The 21378-nt window shown below is 36.3% G+C and overlaps 1 protein-coding gene and 1 pseudogene across 3 annotated transcripts in view; both read right to left on the minus strand.

The window, feature by feature from the left end:
- APOOL (apolipoprotein O like) overlaps positions 1 to 21378 on the minus strand; it is a 108960-nt gene that overhangs the window by 32918 nt on the left and 54664 nt on the right. For all 3 annotated transcript variants that reach the window (XM_019439596.2, XM_019439597.1, XM_019439595.2), the window contains 3 exons: positions 10520 to 10639; positions 8907 to 8961; positions 7312 to 7410 (listed from right to left, as the gene is read on the minus strand). In XM_019439596.2, the coding sequence (XP_019295141.1) occupies positions 7312 to 7410; positions 8907 to 8961; positions 10520 to 10639 (274 nt within the window). The remainder of the gene's footprint in view (positions 1 to 7311; positions 7411 to 8906; positions 8962 to 10519; positions 10640 to 21378) is intronic.
- On the minus strand, positions 7012 to 7127 carry LOC128773949 (U6 spliceosomal RNA; annotated as a pseudogene).

Genomic DNA, 21378 nt, shown 5'->3' on the forward strand with positions numbered 1-21378 from the left:
TTGAGTGGTTTGTATACATTTTTACATTAACATAAAATTCCCAAGGTCTTTTTTTGTTTAATAGCCAGAGACTCTAAAATTTTTTGTAAAAAGGGAGTAGAGGATGATGGTGGCAGAGTAAGAGGACTCTAGGCTCACCTCATCCCAGAAACACAACTAGAGAACTATCAAATCATCCTAGATAAACCAGAAATAGATATGAAGACTGGCAGAACAACCTCTACAATTAAAAGGAGAGAAGAGGCCAAATCAAAGAAGGTAGGAAGTGCAGAGATGTGGTTTAGGGGAGCAACGGATCCTAGCTGCTGCAGAAAAGAGGGAGCCATGGTACAGAGAAGGGCGAGACAGAGGGAAACACACAGGGAAATGGAAAAAGAGACTTCCCCAAAGCCATTGGCTTGGAGATTGAGAAGTGCTAATTTTTTGAGTTTCTGCAACCTGTAGGACTTAAAACATGTAGTTTTAGAAGTCAGTGGACTTGGCTGTGATACAGCAAGGCAGGCACTGCCCTGCTCCTGGAGAGAAGGGGCACAAATAACCTAGGGGCAGAGTGTGGAAACAGTGATAGGAAGTGCACCTGGGGCACACAGTGGGGAGCTTGTTTGCTCTTAATGGAGTGCATCCTTGAGAGGCAACATTCACAAAGATACCACTCTGGGAACAAAAAAGCTGTCTGGCACCATTTCCCTCTCCTGCCCCTCAGCACAAACACAGAACTACTGACAGGAAGTAGTGAAGTGCCAACACTGCCTGCCTAATTTATATACACCAAGCCCTAACCTCTGCGTTCTGGTAAGGCTGTCCTTCTCAGTCACACTTGCTTCATTCCCACCATGGTGGGACCCTCACCCAGAAGACCAGCATAAAACCCTACCAACACTATATCTACCAACAAGAGAGTTCTACAGGGCTTCAGTTCTGGCGTAGGTGGTGCTAGGTCTCATTTCACAAGCAGACCAGAGCACATTTAATTGAAACTCACCATATTCAGGCCAGGGACGGAAACTGCCCATAGCAGACAAAGAGAGCCTTTGTAGATGACTGGCCTGAAGGATACAGCAGCCAAAACACAACAGCAGAGTGCATGTAGCACATACCAGAGACACCCCCTGAAGGGCCAGGTCCTGGGTACTACAGCACCTCTTCTTCATAAGGCCACTTCTCAGGAGCAGGAGATATGACTGGCTTTTCTAACACAGAGATAAAGGTAGAGACTTAGACAAAATGCAAAGATGGAGTAATTGATCCCAAATGCAAGAACGAGATAGGGCAAGGGCCAGAGATCTAAGAGAAACAGATATAAGCAACATGTCTGATGGAGAATTTAAAGCAATGATCATAAGGAGATTCATGGGCTTGAGATAAGAATAGAACACATAGGTAAGAGCCTTATCACAGAGATAAGAGAGTTAAAAAGGAACCAACTGGAGACAAACAGTGCAATAAAAGAGATAAGAAACAGGCTTGATGCAATGAACAAGAGGCTGGAAGAAGTAGAGGAACGAATTACTGACCTGGAAGACGAAATAATGGAAATTAATGAAGTTAAAGAAAAGAGAGAAAGAATAATTATGGAACACGAAAATACACTTAAGGAACTTAGTGACTCCATCAGATGTAATAACATTTGTATTATATGAATACCAAAAAATGACAAGAGAGAAAAGGGGACAGAAAATTTCTTTGAAGAAATAATAGCTTAAAACTTACGCAATCTGGGAAAGGAAGCATACATCCAGATCCAGGAACAGAGAACTCCCACCAAAATTGACAAAAGCAGGCCAATACCAAGACTTATTGTAATTAAATTTGTGAAATATGGTGATAAAGAAAAGAATCTTAAAAGCAGCAAGGCAAAAGAAGTCCTTAACTTATCAGGAAAAACTCACAAGGCTAGCTGGAGATTTCTCAAAGAAACCTTGCAAGCCAAAAGGGAATAACATAACATATTCAAAGTACTGAATGGGAAAAATCTGTATCCAAACATACGCTATCCAGCAAGGTTATCACTCAGAATAGAAGGAGAGATAAAAAGTCTCCCACACAAACAAAAACTAAAGGAGTTAATGACCACTAAACCAGCCCTGCAAGAAATAGTAAAGGGGACTCTGAAATAGTAAAGGAGGCCAAAAGTGACAAAGGCAAGAAAGGATAAGAGAAAATCTCCAGAAACAAGGGCAAAACAAGTAATAAAATGGCAATAAATACATATCTATCAATAATTACTTTGAATGTAAATGGAATGAACACTCCAATCAAAAGACAGGGTATTAGAATGGATTAGAAAAAAAGACCCATCTATATGCTGCCTACAACAGTCTCACCTTAGACCCAAAGACACGTGCAGATTGAAAATGAGTAGATGGAGAAAACTTTGCCATGCAAAAGGATGCCAAAAGAAAGCCAGAGTAGCAACATTTATATTGGACAAGACTTTAAAACAAAGACTATAAAAAGAGACAAGGAAAGATACTATATGATAATAAATGCACAATCCAACAAGGAGATATAATAATTGCAAATTATGCATTCAACATGGAAGCAACCAAATACACAAAGTAGTAACATAAAAGAATTGACTATAACATGATAATATTAGGTAGGGGCTTTGATACCCCAATTACATCAATGGACAGATCATCTAAACAGAAAAACAATAAGGAAACAATGACTGTGAATGACAGAGATGGACTTGACAGATATATTCAGAATATTCCATCCTAAAGCAACAGAATACACTGTTTTCAAGTGCACATGGGACACTGTCCAGAATAGATCACATGCTAGGTTACTAAACAGGCCTCAAGAATATCAAAAAGACTGATACCATTCCATGCACCTCTTCTGACCACAACACTAAGAAATTAGAAATCAACCACAAGAAAAAATTTGGAACAACCACAAATACCTGGAAGCTGAACATGCTGCTAAACAATGAATGAGTCAACCAAGAAATCAGAGAAGAAATTAAAAAATAAATGAAAACATAACGGTCCCAAACCTTCGGGACACAGCAAAAGCAGTCCTAACAGAAAATATATAGCAACACAGGCCTACCTCAAGAAGTAAGAAAAATCTCAAATATGCAACCTAACCTTACACCTAAAGGAGCTAGAAAAAGAACAAGAAGCAAAGCCTAAAGCTAGGATAAGGAAGGAAATTATAAAGACTAGAGCAGAAATAAATGATATAGAAACTAAATAAAAAAAAACAAACAATAAAACAGATCAATGAAACCAGGAGCTGGTTCTTTGAAATAACTAACAAAATTTATAAAACTCTAGCTAAACTTATCTAAAAAGATCCAAATAAATAACATTACAAATGAGAGGAGATATCACAACCAACACCACAGAAATACAAAAAATCTTGAGAAAATTATGAAAAACTCTATGCCAACAAATTTGGCAACTGGGAAGAAATGGATGAATTCCTAGAACTAACAAAATTGAAAAAGAAAGGTGGAGAAAACTTGAACAGACCAAAAACCACTGAAGAAATTGAATCAATAATCAAAGATCTCTGAAAAAACACAAGTCCAGGGTCATATGGCTTCACAGGCAATTCTGCCAAACATTTAAAGAACAGTTAATAACTATACTTCACAAACTATTCCAAAAAATAGCAAAGGAAAGAAAACTTCCAAATTCATTTTATCAGGACAGTTTCACCCCAATACCAATACCAGATAAAGACCTCCTAAAAAAGAGAACTATAGGCCAAAATTCCTGATAAACATGGATGCAAAAATTCTCAATAAAAAACCAGCAAACCAAATCCAAAAATATAGTAAATAAATCATTCACTATGATCAAGTGATATTTATTCCTTGGCTACAGGGTGAATCAATATTCACAAATCAATGTGATATACCAAATTAATAAAAGAAAGGATAAGAACCATATGATCCTTTCAATAGATGCAGAGAAAAACATTTGACAAAGTACAACAACCATTCATAATAAAAACCTTAAACAAAGTAGGGTTAGAGGAAACATACCTCAACATAATAAAGGCCATATACTAAAAACCCATGACTAATACATGCTAAATGAGAAAAACTGACAACTTATCCTTGACAGTCAGGAAAGAGATGGGGATGTCCACTAGCCACAACAATGAGATGACAAAAATAAAAAAAGCCATCTGAATCGGCAATGAAGAAGTGAAACTTTCACTATTTACAGATAACATGATACTATATATAGAAAACATGAAAGACTCCACCAAAAAACTGGAGTAATAACTTCAGTAAAATGGCAGACACAAAATCAATGTATAGAAATGCATTTCTATACACCAATGATGATGCAGCAGAAAGAGAAATTAAGGAATCAGTCCTATTTACAATTGCACCAAAAACAAGATACCTAGGAATAAATCTAACCAAGAGGTGAAAGAACTATACTCTGAAAACTATAAAACACTGATGAAAGAAATTAAAGATGACAGAGGAAAGGGAAAGATATCCCATGCTCATGGACTCAAAGAACAAATATTGTTAAATTGTCTATACTATCCAAAGCAATCCTAACTATCCTAGTTAAACTGTCTATACTATCCAAAGCAATCTTTCGGTGGTTATCAGTCGGTTAAGCGTCTGACTCTCGGTGTCAACTCAGGTCATGATCTCATGGTTCATGAGTTTGAGCCCCACGTTGGGCTCTGCACTGATTGTCTGGAGCCTGCTTGGGATTGTCTCTCTCCCTCTCTCTCTCTCTGCCTTTCTTCTGCTCATGCTGTCTCTCTCTCTCAAAAAAAATAAACAAGACAAAATACCAACAGCATTTTTCACAGAGCTAAAACAAAAAACCCCAAAATTTGCATGGAACTACAAGAGACTTTGAATAGCCAAAGCAATCTTGGGAAAAAAAAAAAAAAAAGCGAACCTGAAGACTCACAATTCCAAACATCAAGTTATATTACAAAGCTGTAGTGATCAACACAGTGTGGCACTGGCACAAAAACAGGGACATAGATCAATGGAACAGAACAGAAAACCTAGAAATGAACCTACAACTATATAATCAATTAATATTTGACATAAAAGGAAAGAATACCTACAAGAAAAAAGACTGTCTCTTCAACAAATGGTGTTGGGAAAACTGGACAGCCAAATGCAAAAGAAATTAGACCACTTTCTTACACCATATACAAAAATAACCTCTAAGTGGATGAAAGACCTAAATGTGAGATAGGAAACCACGAAAATCATAGAAGACAGACAACACAGGCTGTAACTTCTTTGACACTGACCATAGCAACTTCTTTTTCAATATGTCTCCTGAGGCAAGGGAAACAAAGGCAAAAATAAACTATTGGGACTTCATCAAAATAAAAAGCTTCTGCACATCAAAAGAAACAATCAACAAAACTAAAAAGCAACCTATGGAATGGGAGAAAATATCTGCAAATGACCTATTTGATAAAAGGTTGGTATCCAAACTATATAAAGAACTTCTAAAACTCAACACTCAAAAAACAATCTGATTAAAAAGTGAGCAAAAGACATGAATAGACATTTTTCCAATGAAGACATACAGATGGCCAGGAGACACTTGAATAGATTCTCAACATCACTCATCATCAGGGAAATACAAATCAAAACTATAATACCTGTCAGAATTGCTAAAATTAACAGATAAGAAACAAGATGTGTTGGTGAGGATGTGCAGAAAGAGGAACCATCCTGCAATGTTGGTAGTAATGGAAATTGGTGCAGCTTTTTGGAAAATAGTTTGGAATTTCCCAAATAGTTAAAAATAGAACTATGCAAAGTCCAGCATTTCCACTTTTAGGAATTTACCCAAGGAATACAAAAATACTAATTCATAGGTTTACATGCATCCCAATGTTATAACAGTATTATCTACAATAGCCAAAATATGGAAACAGCCCAAGTGTCCATCAATTGATGAATGGATAAAGAAGATATGGTATATATTTACAATGGAGTATTACTCAGCCATAAAAAAGCATGAAATCTTGCCATTTGAAAGGACATGGATGGAACTAGAGAGTATTATGCTAACTGAAGTAATCACAGAAAGACAAATACCATATGATTTCACTCATATGTGGAACTTAAGGATCAAAACAAATGAGCCAAGGGAAAAAAAGAGAGAGAGAGAGGCAAACCAAGAAACAGACTCTTAACTATTATAGAGAACAAACGGATGGTTACCAGAGGGAAGGTGAGTAGAGGGATGGGTTAAACAGAATAGGGTTTAAGGAGTATACTTGTGATGAACACTGGGTGTTGTATGGAAGAGTTGAATCACTATATTGTACACCTGAAACTAATTATTACACTGTATGGTAACTTATTCAAATTTAAAAAATATTTAAAAAGATGAGAAACAAAGTATAATCATAATTAATTGTATTTGTAATTATAATTACAATTTTAATAGGAATAGCTATATTTTTTAAATTGTATTTGATATGATCATACAGAAAAGTCAACACTTTTCGTCTACAGTTCTATCAATTTTAATACATGTATAGTCACATAACCACCAGTATAATCAGGATATGGAACAGTTATTTTCACTCTTAAGAAAATCCCATGCTATCACATTATAGTCACACCTTTCCACTCCTAACTCCTAGGAGCCACTGACCCCTTTTTTTTTTTTTTTGTTACTATAGTTTTGTCTTTTTGAGAAAGTCATATAAATGGAATTATACAATGTTAACTTTTTTAGACTGGCTTCTTATTGTCAGATTCATCAAGACTGTTGCATGTGTCAATGGTTTACTCCTTTTACTGGTGAATATAATTTCTTTGTTTAGATATGCTAAAATACAGTTTACTCCTGAAGGATATTGAGGTTGTTTCCAGTTTTTGGTTACTGGAGTTTGGTTATAGAGTTACTATAAACATTTATGTACAGATTTTTCATTTTTCCAGGGTAAATACCCAGCAGTAGGATTACTTGGTCTCATGGTAAGTACATGTTTAACTTTACAAGAGAAACTTTCAAACTGTTTTCCAGGTTTTTTTTTTTTTTCAATATGGAATGCTTCACCAATTTGCATGTCATCCTTGAGCAGGGGCCATGCTCGTCTTCTCTGTCTTCTCTGTATCGTTCCAATTTTAGCATATGTGTTGCTAAAGCAAGCACTGGAATAGCTATATTTTTAAAAACACAGTCTTTATAAAAGTAAACATGCTGTAAAATACACTTAAAATTTTTTCACAGTATCCTATCCTAACAATATTCAATAAAACATAAGAGGTTTTCCCATGACAGTGAAATTCACAATATATTGGTATTAAAAGAGAAAATGTATCTTTTTAAACCCTACCTTTTCTTGCTGAAAACAAGCCTGCTAATCCTGAAACTGTAATCACTCCAATTTTTGGAAGAAAATCTCTAGGTGGATTCTTCAGATAGACATAAGCATCTTTAAAGAAAGACATAAGCATCTTTTAAGAAATAAGTTAAAAATTAATATAAATGACTTATTATAACTAGGCACTGTATATATGATGCAGAAAAGCTAAAGAAATTTGTTATCATAGTAGCAGATGGTTTAAACACTTCAGAAAAGCTACACAAAAGAATGATTTGAATAGCAATTTAAAAAGGTATTTAAAATAGTCCTTGTTACAAAATAAAATCTTCCTTCCACAGCTGATTTGATAATTGTTTTCTTAATACAGGCAATTATTACTCTTTAATTAAATATGATGCACGAGTATACACTTTAATGTGAATTACTGTAAACTAAATGCCTGATTGTGTATGTACTATATCCCTATCATTTATTCAAAATGCTTCTGGCATTATGTGTTCAAACTGTGGCAGGATCCAGTAAGAATGGAAATACTTTATTAGAGAACTTTGAATAACTAACTAGGGATACATGTAACTTCTAGACCCTGCATGCCACTACTCCCCAATACCCAGAGGGGCCACTGCTCTTGGTTAAAACCAATGATCAGGATTAGAAGCGACCCTAGACCAAAAGTAGATGAAGAGTGGACACAAGTCTAGATTTCCTGGCTTTTTATATACATAAATTATTTGTTTCCATATAACTCAAGAAAATACATTCTTCTATCACAATTATTTAATGCCAATCACTTATTTAATCGTATTCTTCAAGACAAATGAGGAATATAGTTTGGAATTCCAACATACCTTAAGTAATGATAACACATACTTAAGTAATGATAACACATTAGTTAAGTAATGATAACACATTAAATGGAAACATTTAAAAATGATCTTTCTGTCTCCCATACACATTTATGTTGACAACTGGCTGAGGCCAAGAATATTAGGAAGATATGTCTACTGCCAAATACCATTATCAAACTAAAGAGTCAAATACAAGTGCTATCCAACATTAGCTCAAACATTCTAGAGTGACTAGTGGGTATAGTGTTTCCTAGGAATAGATAGCAAAATTCTACATATTTTAACAGCAAATAGCACTTATTTAAACTAACTGATAACAATGGAGACATACTGCTAATTTGTGCTTTGAGTATATAATATGGGCTTTGCAGCTAAAACAGACCTCAGTTTGAGTCTAGGTGCTGACATTTACTAGCTATGTGACCTTGGTAACCAACTTAACCTTTCTAAACCTCAGTTTCCTTATCTGTAAAAAGGGAATAATTATAATACCAACACTCATAGAATTATTATAAAAATTAAATTAGATAAATTATGTACAATGTTTATCATAGTGTCTTTGCATATAGTAACTGCTTAATAAGTGATCGGTACTATTACTTTGTTACTGTTATCATAAAGTGCTATACAGAGTATTTTCTCAGTTCGTAAAACATGATAATGAATAACATAACATGTTTATTTTTCTCACATTTAAATCTATCAACTTAAAAAGACAACAGAACATTTCTAATTATGGATGGTTCACTCACCTACCTTTTCCGAATTGTACTGTACCCATTATCCCATTTTTCACAAAGACATAAACACCCTAGGCAAAAAGAAAAAAAAAAAGGAGAGCTGAATTTTTTAAGATGTTGACAATTAAACAGTCCACATCTCATGAGACCATATATTTAAGTGTTGAGTTACCACTACACCCAAATCTAACTTTCCCATTTATTCACTATGAGAAAACTTGTTTTACTTAGCTTCTTTTCATTTCTTGCTTTTCATTCTATTTAACACGAATAATACTTATTTACTATTTTCCTCATATAAACAGGTGAAGTAATGCCTACAGTCAGAGCATCTCACAGATAATTTATTGCAGAAACACAAAGGTTTATCATCTTATTTTATAAAGGCTTAGAAAAAATGAATGAAATTTAAATAAAGCAGGGATAGAGGTATATTTCAACTTAGCAATATCTGACTAATAAAGATATGGCAGCAACAACATAATGTTTGTGAAGAAAGTAATAACAACAAGCCTAAATAAAGTGCTTCGTCTTCTCCTTTTTTTAGTGTGCATTAGAATGGGAAAAAAACCTAGACATTTATCTCAAGATAGAAATCATCCTACATATACTAGTGTTTGTTTTTATAGAGGAATATAAATTCTCTACAAATCAAGATTATATAAATCCACTGAAGGGATTAAAGTCTTCATTTTTTCCTTTTACCTGTTTCTAACTATTTTAATGCATAAATATAGTTACATTCATTTACTGAGCAATAGGTACTACCTCAGTTACATCAGAAGGAAAATGAAAGCACAGAATGATTTACCTATAGTAATTATCCACAGTCATGCTTTACTCTATTGAAGAAACCAGAAACGCAACTGAAATATATGGTCTCCATCTCTAAACTAGCTGCTATGAAACCATGGAATAAAAACAACAAAAAATATTTTCAAAGCAAAGAACACAGAAATAATTACATTAGACAAGAAAGAAATAAGTCATTGTTATTGTGTTATCTTGGTATTAGTAACTTTGTCTTAGAGATTTTCATGTAGAGGTTCATCCTGTTCATCATGGTTTCAAGCTGTACAAACCAACACAGATCATAAATGCCACTGAATTACTTCTCTTTAAAGACTGTCTCTTGGGGCGCCTGGGTGGCTCAGTCTGTTAAACGTCCAACTCTTGATTTTAGCTCACGTACTGATCTCATAGTTGTGAGATTGAGACCCATTTCAGGCTCTACACTGAGCATGGTACCTGCTTGGGATTCTCTCTCCCTCTCTCTCTGCCCCTCCCCAACTTGTGTTCTTTCTCTCTCTCTCAAAATAAGTAAATAAGCTTAAAAAAAAAAGGACTGTCTCTTGAGAACACTACATCTTCAAAGTTATAATACCTATTGACCAGATGACTGCAAACATGGGTGCTTCAGTCAACATTCCTAGCTGAGTCCAGCCTTCTAGCCATCTGTGACAAAGCGCTACAAATGTGAATGAAGCAGTCTTAGATCCTCTACATTAGCCCATTCACCTGATGAATAACACTGAAGAATTTCTGACAATACCAAATGCAACATAAGAATCACGTGTCTGAACAAATCAGAAACCTCCAACATTAAACCACTATTATAACTTAACTTACCTTACACCAGCCAATATAATGACCAGTTGTTTTGCGGATGGATGCAAAGCCCATTTGTAAATGACCAGGCTGCTCTTCAACATATTTAGACTGCAGAGGTGGTGTGGTATATATGGGGAGCTAGAGACAAAAAAAAAAGTTCATGTTAAAAATATAAAATAGATGGACATCCTTTTCCAGGAGTAAGGCAGAAGAGAAATCCTCATGAACCTTCCTCCTAAAAGCAACTAAAAATGCTGACAAAATATTCTTAAAAACCATCTTAAATGGGAGGAATGATCCTGTAAGCTGTTTATAAAGACTGTTCAGAAACCCAGAATTAAAAAAAAAAAAAAAAAACTGAAATGCAGAGATAAACAATAGAGTCAGCTTTTACCTTGTTGTCATTTGCTGTAAAACAGATGGCTCATGGAGTATGGAATCAAGAAACAAAACCCAGAAAAAGCTTGAGGTGGGCAATCTTAGTAGGGACCCTATAAAGCTGGCATCTCAAAGTTATAATATCATCAACTTAAAAGTGAATTAAGAATAACAGTTCACTGCAAATAACTGTTAGGAAAATTGACTGTATCAAAGTCTGGGCACCAAGTACAGAGGAAAAAAAAATATTTCCTAAGAATTGGCAAACACAAATGAGAGCTCATATAACATGCAGCATTTTAAACTAACTGGGTAATCGGAGAAATCTCAAACCAAGAATACATTTAAAGTACTTCTAAGCTGGTAGCCCTCACATATGCTTGGCAGAAACAAATCTCTCCCCTCTGGAGGAAGCTACCAAGACTTGAAAGAATTACAACAGGTAAAGTTCCAAGAAATATGAGCCCATAATGTTGAAGAAGAAGAAGAAGAAGAAAAAGAAGAAGAAGAAGAAGAAGAAGAAGAAGAAGAAGAAGAAGAAACAACAACAAAGAAGGTAAATAAAGTTAGAAAACACAAGGAAGTATCTGGACAAGAGCTAGCAGAAACAACAAAGAACAGACTCAGATCCACAAAGAATGTATAAATGGAACATGTAATATCAAGCACATTTATTGTTGTTTTTAAAGAAATAAAAGAAGGAAATATGGGTTCAGAGGAAGACAGTACAAAAATTACCAAAACTAACGTAAACAGAGAACTTCTGGAACTGGAAATTAAAAAAATAAAGAACTCAACTGGCAGGCGAGGGAGATGGCAGAGTAAGGGGACCCTAAGCTCACCTGGCCCTGTGGATACAACTAAGTAACACTTACATCAGTGTAAATAACCCAGAAAACAATGCAAAGACTGGCAAAACAAATTCCATGACAAAAGGTGGAGAAGAGAACACAACAAAAAGTACAGGAAGGGCAGAGACCTGGTGGGGAGCTAAAAGAGCCCTGGGCATCCAGAGTCAGGAGGGAACCTAGGGGCAGAGAATTCTGGCAAGAAACAATCACAGTGGGGAGCCCACATATGGATGGCAGGGGGAAGAATCCCCAAAATATTTGGCTTTGAAAGCAAGAAGGGTCAAATTTTGTCAGTTCTTAAAACCAGAGGGACTTAAAACTTGGAATTTTAAAAATCAGCAGTCCTAGCTCTGGAAGACCCCAGAGGGCATTAGGAAGCTGAGTCCCACCCTTAAAGAGATAACACTATAAGCAGTCTGATGAGATCTAGAGTGGAAGCAGCAGTTTGAAACACACCTGGGGCAAACAAGCTGAATTATTTACTCATCCCAGAGCAGTCCCAGATAGTCTGGGATCCCAGGGAGGCCCTTCCAGGAGGAATAAAGGAGCTGGCAAGTGTCATTGCCCTCCCCTGTCCCTCAGCATAAACACAAGGCCACCTGAAGGAACCAGTGCAGCACTGACACTAAGTAACTTTCTTATACCAAGCCCCACACCCTGTGATTTGGCAGATCCATCCATTCCAGTCATACGCTTTGGGTTCCCTATCCAGAACACCAGCATTAACCTCACCAACAATGCATCTCCTGATCCACACATTTTCCAAGGCCTCAGTCCCAGGGGGCAATGACTGATCACCTACCAGAGACTATGTGCACACCTTGTTAAAACTAAGCCCCTCACATACAAAAACTGGGGAGGAGGTAGGTCACCTGGCTCAGTCGGCCAAGCATCCAACTCTTGTTTTCAGCTCAGGTCATGATCTCATGATTGTGAGATTTGAGCCCCACATCAGGCTCTATGCTGATAGCGCAGAGTTTACTTGGGATTCTCCTCTCCCTCACTCTCTCTGGCCCCCTCCCATGCTCTCTTTCTCAAAATAAATAAATAAACATTAAAGGAAAAAAACCTCACACCCCCTACCCACGTGTGCTTTTTGAACCAGCCCTGGACATCCCCAGTATCCAAACAAACTACATGCCCCCTGTGGAAGAGGACCAGTGCCACATTGTTAAAAGTGTGCACCCCACCCACTACTTTCAAGAGCATAAGACCTAGCTGAGTTTCCTAATGCACAGAAATAGACACAGAGAGTTAGACAAAATGAAGAAACAGAGAAATATGTCCCAAAGGAAAGAACAGGCTCAAACCACAGCAAGAGAACTAACTGAAATGGATATAAGTAATATGCTAGATATAGAATTTGAAATAATGATCATAAAGATATGCACTGGATTTGAGAAAAAGTAGAGGACATCAGTGAGACCCTTAACAAAGAGATAAAAATGAACCAATAATAGTTGTAGAACACGATGAATGAAATTAAAAATAAACTTGATGGAATTAATAGCAGGCTAGAGAAGGCAGGAAAATGAATTAATGACCTGGAAGACAGAGTAATGAAAAGTAATCAAACTGGGCAGGTGAGGAAAAAAATGTGCAAAATGAGAATAGACAGGAAACTCAGTCACTCCATCAAGAGTAATAACATTCACATTAATTGGATTCCAGAATAAGAGAGAGAAAATGGGGAAGAAAAGTTTTTTTTTGAAAAAATACCTGAAAACTTCCCTAATTTGTGGAAGGAAACAAGATATCCCAATCCAGACATCCCCTAACAAATTCAACCCAAGGAAGTCCACACCAAGGCACACAGTAATTAAAATGACAAAAAAAACAATTGTGATAAAAAAAGAATTTTAAAGGTTGCAAGAGAAAAAAGATACTCGTATACAAGAGAAACACCATAAGACTATCAGCAGATAATTCAGCAGAAACTTTACAGGCCAGAAGGGAGTGGCATGATATAAGAAATGAGCAGAAAGGGAAAAATACACAGCCAAGAATACTCCATTCAGCAAGGTTATCATTCAGAGTAAGGGAGAGAGAAAGAATTTCTCAAACAAAAACTAAAGCTATCATTCAGAATAAGGGAGAGAGAAAGAATTTCTCAAACAAAAACTAAAGTATTTCATGACCACTAAACTAGTCCCACAAGAAATATTAAACAGGACTCTTTAATGTTTATTTATTTATTTTGAGAGAGGGAGAGAGAATCCCAAGTAGGCTACACATTGTCAGTGCAGAGCCTGGCATGGGGCTCAATCTGACAAACCATGAGATTATGACCTGAGCCAAAATCAAGAGTTGGAGGAGGATTAACCAGGTGAGCTGCCCAGGTGCCCCTGAAGAGGACTCTTTGAGTGGAAAGGAAATATCATAGGTAAGAGTATGAAAAGTAAAAAATACAAAAGCAGTAAAAACAAATACATTTGAAAAAAGCAGTCAAGGGATTCACAGAATAAAAGGATGTAAAATATGACACCATATATCTAAAATGTGGGGAACAGGGCATACTGGACAAGTTGCAATCAAAAGAAAAGTACTATAAGCTATATTAATATTAGACAAAATTTTTAAAAATATTAGACAAGATAGACTTTAAGACAAAATCCATTATTAGATATAAAGTGACTCTATCAAGACAAAAAGCTTAAATAACTAGAAATATTACAATCTTAAACTTGTATGCATCTTTTAACATATCCTCAAAATACCTGAAACAAGAACAGACATATTCACTATCATAGGTTTAACTTACTCTCTCAGCTATTGGTTGATCAAAAGAAGATTTAAAAAATAAATAAATAAGATTTCTGCAACATCGTGGCATTCTGAAAAAGATCTGAAAACTAGATGAACTACTTCTCCACAAAAAGCATAAAAAGACCACACTGAGACAAGTAAGCGAGACAAAGATACAGTCTCACCAAAAACACAGCTCCCCGGCAAGGCAACACACAATAGGGAGGAATCTAACAATCCAGTACTGCTTCTGGAGGAGCAAGGGATTGATGGCCCACATCAACCATCCCAATGCCTGGGATCTGCACTTCAGAGATGGCGCCACACACAGAAAAGTCTACCTTAGAAAACCAAAGGTATTAACATCCAAGGGACCCAATTCACTACAGGAAACTGAGACTACCCATTTAAAGGGCTTCTTTCACTCATACTGAGATCCAGTGAAAAAACAGCAGTTTGAAAGCACCTACACTGTATGTAAAGGAGAATTATTTGCCTACCTAAAAGCATCTGATGGAGAGGGAGGGGACAGTTGAAAATCTCCTCAAAGACAGAGGTGCTGACACTAATTTTATATTCTCCACCTACTCTGATAGCACAGGTGGGCACACTCAGACATGGCAATCTCTCACTGACTTGGTAATACAGGTAGAGTGAAAGAAAGGTTGAGGCACTATCCTGCTGCCTTGCTGAAGGCAGAGAGTATGAGCGGTTGCAGCACTACCTTGTTTCTAGCTGGGGCAAGCTAGCACAAACAATCACAGCACTCTCCCACTCCCTGGCTAAAGTCACTAAGCACAGACATTTGTGACACTCTGCCCTTCCCTGGCTAGGGCTAGCAAGTGCAAGTAGTCATGGCATTCTCCTACAGACAAGGCATTCTCTCATTGAATTCTTGAAGCCCAAAGGTATGGGTAGACAAAATATTTCCCCTGCTGCCTTTCTAAAACCAGTGAGTATGCCCAACCCCCTACACTCTCCAGCTAAAGCCAGTGGGCATACACAGTTCCCAAAGAAGATACTCCTTGAAGACTTAGGCCTGGAGGCCAAGGGGGCTGGCTTCCCTGAGTTCCATGGAAATGTAAAAATTGGAAAGATAGTCCTTAGCAGGTCTCCAACCCAGGGCACTGCAGACAAGAGAATGAAACACAACCCCAGTCTTCCTATGAAAAAGTCCTATATGCTTAGCCTGGAGCTTTAGTCTAGGACAGGCTTCAGGTTTCCCATATATCTAGAGGCTAAGGAGGTATTCCCAGGAACATAAACAGGGAGATGTCATCCTTGTACACCCCTTTGACTTTGAGATGTACCAGAAAGGAGCTTATATATTCATCTGGAACCCTAAGTTTTGCAAGTATCACCCAGGGCATGCCGAGATCTCATGAACTGGAGGACAGCAGAAATTATAAATGTGGCACTACAAAAATGTAAATACATACTTTCAAAGCTGCTTCCTGATATCAGTCTGAAATTAGGTGCTAAGTAAGATTACTCCACTTGTAATGATGACAGTCTTGGTACACCCTCACAATAGGAACACATTATGAATACATCAGGTAGACTAAACAACCACAAACATTTGAGAGACAACCAAGCACTAGGGCAAAGTTGAATAAGAAGTATGTATCATCAACTACATAAGACCACCACTTCAAGATAGGAGAGGCAACTGTTTTGCCTAATACATATGAACAGAAACAGAGTCAAACAAAATGGAAAAAAAAAAAAACCAGTAATATGTTCCAAATGAAACAAGATAAAACCTTAGCCGGGGTGGGGGGTGGGGAAACTTAATGATACAAAGATAAGTAATCTACCTGATAAAGAATTCAAAGTAATGGTCCTAAAGATGTTCACCAAACTCAGGAACCAAACAGAACAGACACAGTGAGAATGTCAACAAAGATGCATAAAATATAAGAACGTACCAAACTGAAGTCACATAGTTGAAAAATAGTGAGCGAACTGAAAAATACACAACAGGGGTTCAACAGCAGACTGGATGAAGCAAAATGGATCAGTGGTCTGGAATACACAGCAATGGAATTCACCCAGACAGAGCTGGAAAAAGAAAAAAGAATTGGAAAAAAAAAAAAGAGATAATTTAAGGGACCTCTGGGACATCACCAAGCAAAATAATGTTGGCACTATAGGGTAACAAAAAAAGAGAGAAAAAGACAGCAAAATTATTTAATGAAATAATGGCTAAAAACTTCCCTAACCTGGGGAAAGAAATAGACATGTAGGTCCTGGAAGTGCATTAAGTTCCAAACAAGATGAAACCAAAGAAAGACACATCAAGACACATTATAACTAAAATGTCAAAAGTTAAAGACAGAATCTTCCAAGCAATAAGAGAAAAACAAATTGCTACACACAAGGGAGATCCCTAAGGCTACCAGAAGATTTCTCAGCAGGCACTGCAAGCCAAAAAGGAATGATATGACATATTCAAAGTCCTGAAAGGAAAAAACTTCTAACCAAGAATAGAGGCAAGATTATCCTTTACAACGGAAGTAAAGAGAGTTCCAAATAAGCAAAATCTAAAGGAGTTCATCACTATTAATCCAGACTTACAAAAAAATATTTAAAAAGACTATTTTAACCTGAAAAGAAATGACACTACTAGAAATAAAACATAAAACAAAATACCATTAGGAAAGGTAAATGTCTATTAAAGGAAGTGGACCAGTCACTTATAAAAATGCAATAAAGGTTAAAAGACAAAAGCAGTAAAATTAACTAAAACTATAATAATTAGTTCAGAGACATAAAATGACATCAAAAAGGTAAAATGTGGAAGAGGAATAAAAATGTAGTTTTATAATGTGTTCAAATTTAAGTTGCTATCAACTCAAAATACAGTTATATATATATGTGAAACTCACAGTAACCACACACAAAAAAAGTTATAGTAAACATATAAAAGAAGATGAGAAAGGAAACCAAACATATCACTAAAGAAAGTCATCAAACCACAAGTGAAGACAGAGGAAAAGAACAGAGAAGAACTACAAAAATGGCCAGAAAACAATTAATGTAATGTCAATAAGTATATAACTATCAATATTTACTCTAAATGTAAATGGACTAAGTTCTCCAATCAAAAGACATAAAGTGGCTAAAAGGATAAATATACAGGACACATTTATATACAACCTACAAAAGACACACTTCAAAAGTAAAGACAAACAGACTAATAGTGAAGAGATGGAAAAGTATTCCATGCAAATAGAAAAAAAAAAAAAAAAAAAAGATGGTGTAGCTACACTCATATTAGACAAAATATTACTTTAAAACAAAGACTGTAAAAAAAAAACCAAAGAAGGGTGCTACATAAAATAAAGGGGTCAATCCAGCAGAAAGATGTAACATTTATAAATATATATGCATGAGCCATAAAACACCAAAATATAGAAAGGAAACAATAAAAGCCCTAAAAGGAGAAATGGACAGCAACACAATAATAGTAGGGGATTTTAATACCACACTTATATCAATGAATATATCATTTACATAGAAAATTGACAAGAAAACATTGACCTTAAATGACACATTAGATGAGGCAGACTTAATAGATATATACAGAACATCTCATTCCATAGCTGCAGAATACACACTCTTTTCAAGTGTACATGGAATATTCTCAAGGATAGATCACATGTTAGGCCACAAAACAAGTCTCAAAAATGCAAGAATGAAATATTGTCAAGCTTGTTTTCAAACCTCAATAGTATGAAACTAGAAATCAACTATAAGAAAACTACAAAAACTATAAACACATAGAGATGAAACAGCATGTTACTGAAAAACTACTGGGACACATTTTCTGGGTAATAGAAGAAATCATGAGATAAATAAAATAATACATAGAAACAAATGAAAATAGAAACATGACATACCAAAAGCTATGGGATGCAGCAAAAGCTGCATGCCATAAGTTTATGGCCTATCTCAAGAAACAAGAAAAATCTCAAATAAACAATATAACTTTTCACAAAGCAACTATAAAAAAAGAAGAACAAAGCCTGAAGTTAGTAGAAGGAAGGAAATAATAAAGATCAAAGTGGAAATAAATGAAGAGACAAGAAAGACAATGGTAAAGATCAAACTAGGAACCAGTTTCTTGAGAAGATAAACAAAATCAATAAACATTTAGTTAGACTCACATACACACACGTGCGCACACACACACACACACACACACACACACACACACACAAAAGAGGAGGGGCTTCAAAATTAAATCAGAAATAAAGGAGTAGTTGCAACCGGTACTACAGAAACATAAAGCATCAAATAAGACTACAGGGAACAGTTATATGCCAACAAACTGGAAACTATAAATAGATTATAGAAACATGCCATTTTCCAAGACTGAATCATGAAGAAATAGGAAATATGAATACACATAATTGAGTCAGTAATCAAAAAACTCCCAAAACACAAAAGTCCAGCACCAGATGGCTTCATTGATGAATACTACAAAACCTTCAAAAAGGATTTAATATGCATCCTCAGAATCTTCCAAAGAATTGAAGATGAGGAAATTCTTCCAAACTCATTGTATGAGGCCAGTATTACTCTGCTATCAAACTAGACAAGGACGCTGGAAAATAAATACAGGCCAATATCCCTGATGAACACAGATGCAAAAATCCTCAACAAAATATTAGCAAACTGAGTTTAACAGTAAACTAAAAAGATCAGACATTATGATCAAGTGATTTATTTCAGGGACACAAGGATATTCAACATCTGCAAATCAAACATGATACACCATGGTAACAAAATGAAAGATAAAAACCACATGATCATCTCAATAGGTAGAGAAACATTTGACAAAATTAAAAACCCATTTATGACAAAAACTGTAAACAATGTGGGTAAAGAGGAACATACTTCAACATATCAAAAGTCATATATGACAAACCCAGAGCTATTCAATGATGAAGAACTGAAAAGTTTTTCCCCTAAGACAATGAATAAGACAAGGATGCCCACTCTCTCCGCTTTTATTCAACATAGTATTGTATGCTTAGACACATCAATTAGGTAGGATAAAGAAATAGAAGGCATCCAAATTGGAAAGGAAGAAGTACAACTGCCATATACACATGGCATATTATGCATGGAAAACCCTGAAGAACCCACAAAAAATAATTTGTTAGAACTAATGCATGAATTAGATAAAGTTGAAGAATACAAAATTAACATACAGGAATCTATTGCATTTCTACACACTAATAACTATCAGAAAGAGAAATCAAGGAAACAGTCCTATTCACAATTGCATGAAAAAAGGAAAATGACAAGGAATGAATTCTTCCAGGGAGGTGAAAGATCAGTAGAATGAAAACTATAAGACATTAATTAAAGAAAGTGAAGACACAAAAAATGTAAATATATTTCATGCTCTTGGACTGGAAGAGTTAATGTTAAAAATGACTATAAAACCCAAGGCAATTAACAGATTCAATGCAATCCCTATAAAAATTCCATGGCATTAATTCTGTGGCATTTTCCACAGAAACAGAAGAAATAATCCTGAAATATATATGGAATGACAAAGACCCTGAAGCTAAAACAATCTTGACAAAGAAAAAAGCCTGAGGTATCACACTATACCTGATTTCAAACTATACTACAAAGCTATAGTAATGAAAAGAGTATGATATTGGCATAAAAACAGACATACAGGGGAGCCTGAGTGGCTTAGTCAGTTAAGCATCCGACTTTGGCTCAGGTCATGATCTCGTGGTTCGTGGGTTCAAGCCCCATGTCAGTCTCTGTGCTGACAGCTCAGAGTCTGGAGCCTACTTCAGATTCTGTGTCTCCGTCTTTCTCTCTCTCTGCTCCTCCCCTGCTCACACTCTGTCTCTCTCTCTCTCAAAAATAAATAAACATTAAAAAAAAACAGACACACAGATCAACAGAACAGCATAGAGTCAAGAAATAAAACTATCCATTTATGGTCAATTTCTGTCAAAGGATGCAAGAACATACAATATGGAAAGGAAAGTCTCTTCAGTAAATGGTGCTGGGAAAATTGGACAGCTACATAGAAAAAACTGAAATCGTGGGAAAATAGAACCTTTGGAGCCATACAGATTTTGTCATGTATCATAATGTTAATTTTGCATGTTTTGGATTCTCTACTGAAGATTTTGCTTAAAAAAATTCAGGGAAAGAGTAAAGAAGGCAGAGTTGTAGGAGGATCTTATCAGTGCTTTGTCCCTCAAACACAGCTAAATAATTATCAAGTCATTCTGAACACCCAGGAAAACTATCTGAGGACTGAGGGAACAAACTGCACATCTAGAGGGAGAAAAGAGAAAACACTGTGGAAGGCAGGAGGTGTGGAGACATGATGTGAGGGAGAAAACAATCATGGATAGTGCAGAAGGGAGGGAGCCCTGATCACAGAGAGAAGAGAGAGACGGGGGGGGGGGGGGGAGAGAGAGAGAGAGAAGAGAGAGAGATAAAGTAGCACTGAGGAGACTGCACAAGAAAAACACCTCCCCCAAAACATTGACTGGAGAAATGAGAAGGGGTGATTATTGCAAGTTTTTACAAGCAGCTGAGCTCAAAGTCTAAAATTTTAGAAGTCTTCATGATCACCCGTTCTGAGGATCCCCTGGATCACACTGGGAGAGACTTTCTGCACCCAGTGCATTTGGAAGAGGTGACACTGCCTCTCAGGAAACAAAAGAGCCAGTGGGTGCCAATGAGCTGCCCGATTAATGAGCATACAGAGACACACCTGCTGAGAACAGCTACCTGGATGCCAAATGTTTGCTTTACCATACAATCCAAGCCCACGCGTGGTCATGCAACTACTTTTCTAGGACAAACCAGTACTAGCCAAAGCACAGCAAGAGCCTCCCCCAGAGGATCAGCATG

Source organism: Panthera pardus, unplaced genomic scaffold (assembly GCF_024362965.1).
Source record: "Panthera pardus isolate Hobbes unplaced genomic scaffold, ASM2436296v1 HiC_scaffold_27, whole genome shotgun sequence".
Taxonomy (NCBI): domain Eukaryota; kingdom Metazoa; phylum Chordata; class Mammalia; order Carnivora; family Felidae; genus Panthera; species Panthera pardus.